The 9976-nt window shown below is 47.5% G+C and overlaps 1 protein-coding gene across 1 annotated transcript; it reads left to right on the forward strand.

The window, feature by feature from the left end:
• The first annotated feature begins 4774 nt into the window (after positions 1-4774).
• On the forward strand, positions 4775-6298 carry LOC113953119 (E3 ubiquitin-protein ligase Topors-like). Its single transcript, XM_027655904.1, has 2 exons — positions 4775-5151; positions 5259-6298. The coding sequence occupies exon 2, from the start codon at positions 5270-5272 to the stop codon at positions 6296-6298; it is 1029 nt and encodes a 342-aa protein (XP_027511705.1). The 5' UTR covers positions 4775-5151; positions 5259-5269.
• Positions 6299-9976: the final 3678 nt, after the last annotated feature.

Consider the following 9976-nt stretch of genomic DNA (forward strand, 5'->3'; position numbering starts at 1 on the left):
AAACACTAGAGAAAAAACAGCTGGAACGTTTTAGCCAAAATACTCTCAGCTCCAAAAGTATTTGGATGCCAGCTCTAGAAATGGAGCCCTTAGAAGAGCACTTCCCTAACAGCCATCCTGTGGAGGAAACTTGGGCTAACATTTAGGTAACTTTTTTTTTTTAAAGCTCAACTTATATGCCGATTTTCTACTCAAATATTTTTTTATATCTGGAAAAGCACATTAAGGCTCCCAAGAGTCTGTTCTGAGCAACTGTTCACCATCGTTAGTATAATACAGTTGGTGAAAATAGATGCTGAGCTGGTCATACACTAAGGAGGAGACTGTTCCTACATGTCATGGGCAATGTTACCACTTCTTTTTCTTGTTAAGGTTTTCGTTGTACTTTCTTCCTTCTGTCTTTTAAAGTTTCTGTGTCCTGCCTTTGCCACCATGTGTAAAAAGTTCTTAGCAACATCCTTCTACTGCAGCATAACTGTCTAGATTAAGCATTAAGATAAAAAAGCTTTAAGATAAAAAGAAATACGAAAAGTTTTCAGTAGTTTAAGGATCTTTATTTTTCAGCAGAATTCCTCAGGGCTTGTTTGTTGACTTGGAAGGCGTTTCTCCTTAAGGATGATTTTTATTTGGTTGGGGGGTTTTTTGGGGGGTGGTGGTGGGAAAAGTTGTCTAGTTTTCACTTTCTCCTGAACGGCAACATGTATCTAGAATTCTTTGAATTTTTTTTCCAGTCTTCCAGTATCAACCTGCTTTTTCTCCTACAAGTACAATTTTCCCCAAACACAGAGAGAGTTAGAAATTAAAATTTGTAGCTTGAGGGGTTTTTTTCGTTGGTTGAGTTTGGGTTTGGGGGTCTTTTTTTAGATAATTGTGGAAATCTTAGAAGGCATCTTATTCTTACTCTCTGAAGTACTGTATGCTTTCACGTCTTCTATTTTACAAAATATAGGCTGGTGTCTACATATACTGTCATGTTTAGTCCAGGAGTATTTTTTATTACTACTTTTGCTATTTCTTTACTGCAACTGTATTTGCATCCTGCCCTAAGATTGTCTATTTACTGAAGTGCAATAATTCATGTTTTCCAAGGCCCTGTTGAAAAATTGGCTAGATTAAATATGTCAGTGTCTGTTCTTCCCAACCAGAAGAATGTTGCTATGAGCTGGGAACTCAAGTGTTGGAAAGAACAGAGAAGGATGAAGACCTGTGTATTGGTTGATCAGGACACAAGTAGACTTACCAGTGAAATGTCCAATGCAGCGAAATGTCATACACAGAAGGGTTGAGAGAGATTAATGCTGTCTTTAAATCACTGTTACATCACTGAGTTTCTGTTCTGGTCATTCTTATTTAGAGAAAGGCAAATTCACAACAAGAGCAGAAAATGCTATAAAGATCATCAGTGAACCAAGATCTTAATTTCAGGAGAGACTGGCGGAGCATGGTTAGTCTAGCATAACAAAGAAGAGGAAGTCACAGTGTTCCATAAATTTAGCTTGAGGTAGCGAAGGTGTCCCTGCCCATGACAGAGGGGTTGGAACTAGATGATCTTTAGGGTCCCTTCCAACCTAAATCATTCTGTGATTCTAGGAAAGAAGATAGAAGAGAGAAGAACTATTTTCACTGAGACAGAGTTAGTGCAGTCAGTTATAAACAAAATGTCATGGCTTTAAAGCCCATTCTCTTCTAAAGCAGGCTTATTGCCTGCTGCTGGGAGACACTTGCACGGTTGCCACTCACCCTGACTCCTTTGGGAAAGCAAACTATAAATACTTCCCAAAGCCATAAGGCTAGAACTTAAGTGTTTGATACCAGATTCATCCATTGATTCATTCAATGATACCAGATTCATTCATTGATTCATTCAATGATACCAGATTCATTCATTCATTCCATCCATTCTTATCAATGGATGGAAAAGTATATGCTGCCCTCCACAAACTCAGAGCACAGAGGTCTTTTCAGATTTTTAACTACCAAGTTCACAAATATTCAGAACAATCACCCCATTTCTTAACTCAGGATGCATTTCCTCTGCTGACTGAGCCCTGCTTAAATGTACCAAGATCTTTAGTCACTCAAGCATGCTGCAACCACCTGAGGGAGCAGCAAACAGCTTGCAGCTTCATGTGAGGGCCTACTCTGACACCAAAAGCCTGGTCCCTAGAAGAAGAAGGTCTGTGACTGGTTTGAAGCCACAATAGCACCCCACACAAATGCTTTGGCAAACCATTTTGTAGAAAAGTTTCCCTAGAGGTCAGCATAGCAAAGAACATGAAACTGGAAACTGAATTCACAGGAGTACTTCTGCTGCAAGAAATCTATCATCCTCCAAGAGCACTTACTTCTGAACTGCTGCTCTTGGAGCAGCTCCTACTTCTGCATGAATTAAAACCATTCATGCCATTCACCAGTCAAACTGTGGAACGAAAGCTAACATTTTTATTAGCTTGATACTGCCTGGGAAGGTGAAATGATAACCCTAGACCTAAAGTAGAGAATTCTGCCTCAGAAATTACGGGGGTTAACTTTTCAGAGGTGCCAACAGGCTGTCTCACTGGTTTATCTCTGTTTTCCAATAATAAATGCAGCATAATTCCCTTCCCTCCCTTCCTCTTCCCTTTTTTTCCCAAGGTATCTGTTGCAATATCACTGTATAAGTACGTGTTAAACTTAGGGAAGTCTATCCAAGAATATTGCACTACAATACTGATATACACAGACACTCTCTTCTCTCTGTAAGCTCCTAAGTGGTGTCCGAATTAAAGGTAAATTTATGTAAAACACATATAAAATTACTTAAATTGTCTAAATTGTCAAGCTTTGTATTTCGAGTAAGAAGGGAGTGGGAGAAACAGATAAGTTTTGGCAAACTTCAAAGAATATTAAGCTGTGAATATTATTTAATTTTACAAAGTCAAAATAATTTTTTTTCCGTTTGAAATTTTCTTTTGCTTAATAAGATTTGTCTAATAAGCAGTGTTGATACCAGGGAAGTACACTCTAGAAATGCCCACTCAAACAATTCTACCTCTCTTTCCCACTTCTTGTCTGTCCCTACTGAGATACTTCCTTGACACCTGGCGGTACAGTGTCCTCCAAACACCAGAGCAAAAAGCAGAAAAATATCTTCACTGAAATGGTTGAAAATATCTTCACTGAAATGGCTGACAAGCACTTGAACAGGCTGCTCAGGGTAGTGGTAGAGTCAGCATCCCTGGAGGTATCTCAGACCTGCAGATGATGCACTTAGGCCCGTCCCTTAGAGGTGGCCTTGGCAGTGCTAAGTTTGCATTTGGACTCCATAGCCTTAGAGGTCTTTTCCAATATAATCCTATTCCAGCCTGATTCTCTGATTCAGTGGTTCTAGTCTCTCTGCATACTGAGTCTCCAAATTTGTGAAGAATCAGGTAGGAAAGAAAAATGCACAGTTGCAAAGGAGTAGCCTCATCCTACAGAGATTTAAACCTGACAGTGACACATAGTAGAACCAAGGCTTACAGGGCTCTGTTATTAATGGATCCAGTGGAAATACAAATCTTTTTAAAGAAAGCATGCCATCCTGCTTATTAATAAGAAAAGTCTGGTCAGGAAAACCCAGGGTCAGCCAGGCCAACTCCCAGTGGCATAGGAGATGGCTCTAAGGATGCTCAGGTAAGGCCTTGATCCAAGGAGATAAATGATTGGTTGGTTTTTTAACCTTTTCCTCCTGGCACGAACTTTGTGCAGAGGCTGGCTAGAAATGTCAGGATGTGTTTGCCTCTCCCAGTGGTGTAGAAAAGCAGCATTGTGAATAGAAGTGGTGAGCAGACTGGATCCAAGACAAACAGGAGATGCAGGCAGGTGGGACACGAGCAGGATGGAGCGAGGAGTGGGGCCAGCAGCCAGCACGGGACCCTGGACAACACTGGCTGGACTGGACTAAAAACAACGCTGGGCACTGCCTAAAATACCCCCCACTGCGCGCTCACTAGCCCTCTTGGCTCGGGGCAGAACTTTCCACGATGTCGATTGGTTAAGCTGCTGGTATCCAGGCAGGCTGGCTCTGCCAAGCCAGGAAAACGTAACAACTCTCTGTTGGAGACTCTCCAGGGGTGCCAGCAAGCAGTCGAAAACATCGCCCTAGGTCGATGAAGACACCCCTGCCAAGAGCTAAAGTCAGTGTTCGCCAGCTTAAGTCACACTGGGCTCCGGAGGAGACTGCTGGTAGCCTGCAAAACTTACACTTGGCACGCACGTACCTCAGCTGATGGAAATAGCTTCCTTAGTGTGAAGTGGTTAATTGCCCCTTGTGCACTTTTAAAGAAGCCTTGCCCAAGGCGCTTAAGTGCCCCTTAACACCTATTGTGAATCGGCGGAGCGGCTAATTACCAATTGTTTATTGCCCCGGTCAATGTAAAAACAAAGTAGCAAGTCAGAGATGAACCAATCTCTTACATGACCACCCCATTGTGCCCATCACCCCCGACCCAGTGAGGCTGTAGAGAGGAAAAGCTCTGACTTTAAAACCAAACTGGTAAGAACTTTGTGCAGAGGCCGGCCTGAAATGTCAGGATGTCTTTGCCTCTCCCAGTGGCCTAGACAAGCAGGACTGTGAATAGAGAACTTGGGCCGTCATCGCACGAGATTTTAGTGGGCCGACCCACGTGGCCAATTTACAAAGCACCCTTCCCTGTCACACAAACTTAAAAGTAACAAGTCCTGCTCTTCTAAAAGAAAAGTGCTTGGACTGACGACTCCAAATGAGGGAGGGGTACGAAGGAATGATGGGACAGCACGGCCCATGCAGCCCATTTCTTCGCCTGATGCCATGTTCCTGAGGGGGTGAAAAGCCTGCTCTGACATCCCCAGGTTCGGAAGGTGCGTTGTCGAGGGCGTTGGCATGGAGCAGTGGGCTGCGACATCACCGTTCCGTAGACTGTGACCTCTCATCCCTGGCTGCCCGTAACTGGGCACCGGTAGAGCCTGGCTCAGACTCGCTGGCGCCTGGGGTCCTGTCGGGTGTGCCCGGGAGGACTGGAAGGCTGCGAAGTCGTTGGAGGTTGCCATTGGCAGCTTTCAGTGCTCATCCCCGAGCTATTATCGCCCATTTCCCCGGCCCTGCCTGGTTCAGGCAGCCGGGTACTGTGAGGAGTGCTTGCAGCAGCACAGGTAGGCTGTGCGGGAAACTTCCGCTGCCTCCCTGGGACAGCAAGTGACCATTTTGCAGTGTGTCACGCCAGCAAGAGGGAACGGCTCCTGCACTCAGCTCTCCCCAGCCTGCTGCAACATGGCTGAGGAGACACCGTGGAACTGCCCCGTCTGCCGTGATGCTGAAGGAGAGGTGGCTTCTGTAATGCCCTGTCTCCACGTGTTCTGCCTGGGCTGCATTGTGCGCTGGGCAAAGAAGATGCCCTCGTGCCCCCTTTGCAGGCAGGCTATCCACGCCATCATCTACTCTGTGCGGTCAGAGGAAGACTTTTTGGAGATAGTCCTTGAACGCCCCTCGAACCCAGTGGTTGCTGACCAGGAGGATGAGCAGGCGGATGAGCAGGCGGATGAGCAGGCGGATGAGGAGCAGATGCCTATTTACGTAGCTGGCTTCCCTTCGGAGCTCTGGGCAAGGTTTTTCCAGGAGTCCCCAGAAATCCTGGAGCCTCTGCTGCCCTGGCTGAACCCGGAGCTGTCGGCGTTGTTCAGTGCCCAGTGGTGGGAACAAGTTCTGGCAGAGAGCACCATCCTGGCAAATCTGTGCCGCTTTGGACTGAACGAGGAGGCCTTGGTCCGGGAGCTGCAGCCCATCCTGCAAGACCACACCGAGGCTTTTGTGCACCAGCTCATCAGCGTTGCTGCTGACAGGTGCAGTGATCAGATCTGGCGGCAGATGGGCCTCCTGGACTCCCATACTGATGAGGAGCAGGACAGCCCCCCAGCCAGCCCTGGACCTTCTGCCTCTCGTGAGAGGACTCCCAGCCCCAGCCTGGTCTCCTCCTTTGGCCCTGCAGTCTCTAGTGCGGAGGAGGACACCAGCACGTTGGAGGCCCCTCTCCGTGGAAGTCCTGGACGCTCTCCATCTCTGCTTGCCCCTGTAGAGCAGGAGCAGCCCCAGGACGAGGCAGCAGCAGTAGCAGGTCCCTCTGGCCAGGGCTGCACCCACAGCCCCTCCACTCCTGGCCAAGACAGGGACCACTTGCCCGGGGGGCCCCGGCGCCTCCGGAAGAGGAGGGCCTCTGGCCCAGAGGACCCTCCCCAGCCCTGCAAGAGGCCGTCCCGCCGTCGGCGGAAGCGACCAACCCTTAGTTCAAGAAAAAGGAAATAAAGTTTTGTTTCTCTGACTCAGTCTCTGGGTGTTGCTTTCTCTCCCTTCTCCTGGTTCCTTCTCCCTTTCCCCTCATGCCCCACCATAGGCGGCAATCACCTGCTTTTGGGCATGGCTATGGGTCCCTGGAAGCCCAGGGCCACATGCATGGCATCTTCTCCTGCAGGAAATCCCACTGCAGCTGCACACCAACAGTGCAGTAGGTGCTGAGGGCAGAGTGGGCAGAAGGGACAGCTGGTTTACCAGAAGAACAATGCCCTCAGCTGCACCCAGTTCCTTCTCCTCTGCTCTGGTTTCTCGACATCATCTGGGGAAACCTCACTCGTCGGAAGGCTTTCAAGGACGCACACCAAGGATGCACGGCAGGGGCGTCCAAGCCAGAGGCAAGTCTTGGAGTAACAGGATTCAGCAGGTGAGAAGGGAAGAACATAGAGGCTGAATAGGGCTGCTGGATGCAAAGATCCAGAAGGCTCTCAGCCCTTCTCTGCTGGGTGGCAGTGGCAAGACCAAGAGGATTCCTTTGGGAGGAGCCCTGCAGAGCTTTCTGTTCCCATCCCCTGCAGAGGCAGGGGTCAGCAGCTGTAAGAAATGGCATGAAGAGATGTTGCCAGGGTTCCCAGTGCTTTGGAGCACCCACTGGTGTCCTACCAGACACGGGAAGGAATTGTCTTCAAGGTGAATTAGATCGGGGGCATGTGGCCACTCTTGGAAGCCCCTGAGATGGCTCCAGGTTGAGGCAAAGTAGGGCTTGAGCACCTCCTGGGGGTTGAATCAGCCTGGGGGACAAGTAGGCGGCAGGTCTTGCTCATGTGCTCAGGGAATAGCTGATCGCAAGCACTGGGGTCAGAAAGGAATTTTTCCCCAGGCAGATTGACACTGTTCCCCAGAGAGTTTTGCCTTCCTCTGCAGCATCAAGCCTGACCACTGGTCTTGGCTTCTTTGGGCTATTTTGGCTGGGCTGCTGTCTTCTACTCAGGCCTTATGAAGATGGCCTCTCATGTCCTGCAGCTTGGGAGAGAAAGCCTTTTTTTGTTATTCTACGGTGGGCTGCAATTGTCCCCAGGGGTTTTTTTACCGTCCCCTGAAGCACTGAGCCCACCCCTTTGCCAGGACTCCTTTGGGCCGTTTTGGCCAGGTACTGCTGCTCATGCTCCACAAAGGTGGCCCTTGTACGCCACATCCACAGGGAGAAAGCTTCCTAGACTTCCAGGGTGGGCACCACGGGTGATGGTACCAGGCTCTCCTGTCCATCTTTCCCAGCTCTCAACGCTGCTCTAAATCAGTCCAGCTCAATGGCAAGGGATGGCCACTGATGGTGCTGTGCAGGGTTTAGAAAGAGCTCCATGGCAGCTCCTAATTGTTCCCCCCCAAGCTCTGCCACGTGGCACCAAGGCAGTGCCCATCCCTGCACATGCATGGGTCTCTAAGGGCATTATTCCCATGGGGATAAGGCACCAGAGCCAGCCCACTGTCAATGCCAGTACGAGCTTGCACTTCTGGGCCATAAATAATTCCTTGTCAACTGTGTTTCCCAGAGAAAGGGGAACCAAGTCATACTTATTCCTGCCTTCATGTGTTTATCAGGGGTTTCTGGCTCTATCATTGTAGGTACCCATTTCCTGTCCCTGACTGAACTCCTGTGACTTGGGCTCACACATCTAATGTCTACCAAAATAAAAGGGTCTTTTCTCTCTCCATGCTTTATCTTTTCTCTCTACATTTTAATTTGTACCTATTGTTTATGGTGCTCCATTCGTCCTCTTTGGGAAACTTTTGGAAGACCTCCATCTCAAGAAACTGGAGACCAGTACATGCTGGGGAAATTTCTCATAACATTTCTTCCCAGCCCTGCACTAGCAGAAGGCAGTGAATACTCATAACTATCTCCCAGCCTAGGTACTGGCTCTGTCCCCTTATGGGAAGGAGGCATGGACCTTCTGAAGGGGGTGAGAGCTGTGGATCATCTCAAGACAATGGGTCCATCTGCACAGATTTACAAAAAGCAGTTTTTGAAAATTTTCTGTGTTTATCCATTTTTCCAAAGGACAACAAAACCCCACATCTCTGACAGTAGCAAGGCTCAAAGATCAAACCCTCAGTCTGATGCAGGATGTCCTCCTCAGCTACATACTAAAACACACGAGCCTGAGAACAACAGCACTCCCTCAGAGAGAAGGTCCATTTGGCCCAATAGTCTCCAAAGTGGCCAACCAACAATATCTAAAGGAGAGCACCTGAGCAGTGCAAGTCTGCTTCTGTCAGTGTCCTTGGTAGAAATGGGCACAATGCTGGAGAGCATGGCTCAGGCAGGGACTGGTGGCCCCAGGTGGAGCTGGGACAAGCCCCCTGGGCCCTTAGCAGGAGACAGTGGGGGTAGGGTCTCAGGGGAGGCCAGTCCCAGACACTGAGGCCTGTGAGCACCCCCAGGACCCTATACTGTAATATCAATTATTTAAATGCTTGTGGTTTTAATCTCATTTTCCACAGGAAAGGTTCAAGGTCTTCACATAAAAACGAAATATAAGCTAAATGAGACACATTCCGATAGTTTCTTCTGTACTGCATAAAGGTAGTCATGTGACTAGAGGATTAAAAATTATAGAAGAAACCTCGTAGCAAGGACTATGCTCTAAGCCATGGTTCTTCTGCCTGCTGTTACTTTAAGCAAACAGAAGCATTTAATGGACCAAGTACATTGTCCCACTCAGACAAGTGTACTGCCCTAGTGACAACCACATTCTTGGAGTAGGATGCAGTATGCTCCTATCTCTTTTCAACAAAAGGAACCAGTATCAGAAGGGCAACTCTGCTGTGGTCTCTATGGACTGTTGCTCTCAGTGTAGGACCATGCAGGCTTGCTCATGAAAACCCACACTCTGGGCACCTTGTCTATGAATCTGGGTATTTATCATTTACTAAATTTATAGGAAGTCAATTAAAGATGTCCATCTTACATTGCAGATTTAAATAATGCTGCAAAACCAGAAACAGTGGCAAACAGCACTGGGGCTACCAAATTCTGCTAGCTTCCTTCATGTTGGATGCAGCATAAGTCTGTCAGAAGCAGCTAAGGGTATCTAGTATCTACCTTCTCAAGCCAGTTCTGACACTCACAGGAGTTAAAACCACCCACAACAAACTGCTATGCATGGACACAGTACATTATTTTTAACTGCTCCTTTAACACTTCCACAGGCTATTTCAGTAGGCATTTTGGCAGTTATCAGATAAAACAGAAGGATTACTGTTTTAGACTCATTCTTTAGAGATGACTAGTATTTTTAACACATTAGTCTGGCAGCATTTCAGCCAACAGGTCTGATTTGTTGCACTGAAAAAAACCCAGCTCTATCTCATAAGCTTTTCTTCACAAAAGAAGCAAAAAGCAAAATAACTGTAACAGAAGCATTACTAAGTGTGCTGAGCTCAGCTGAAAACAAACACCAATTCATTACTTTCAGGACCTCATCCAGTGTCTAAAATATAACAAACTGGGAGTGCTGTTGCTCTCAGGCTCATTTTAGTATGTAGCTGAGGAAGATATCCTGCATCAGACTGAGGGCTTGATCTTTGAGCCTTGCTACTGGTTATCATCATGCCTCCACTCTTAGCCAGGACATCCATGGGGCACAAGCTCTGTCATATCAGATCCTCTCCTTTGTGCCTGGTATACTGACA

This window comes from Corapipo altera, unplaced genomic scaffold, assembly GCF_003945725.1.
Source record: "Corapipo altera isolate COAL_440 unplaced genomic scaffold, ASM394572v1 59, whole genome shotgun sequence".
In the NCBI taxonomy this organism is placed as follows: domain Eukaryota; kingdom Metazoa; phylum Chordata; class Aves; order Passeriformes; family Pipridae; genus Corapipo; species Corapipo altera.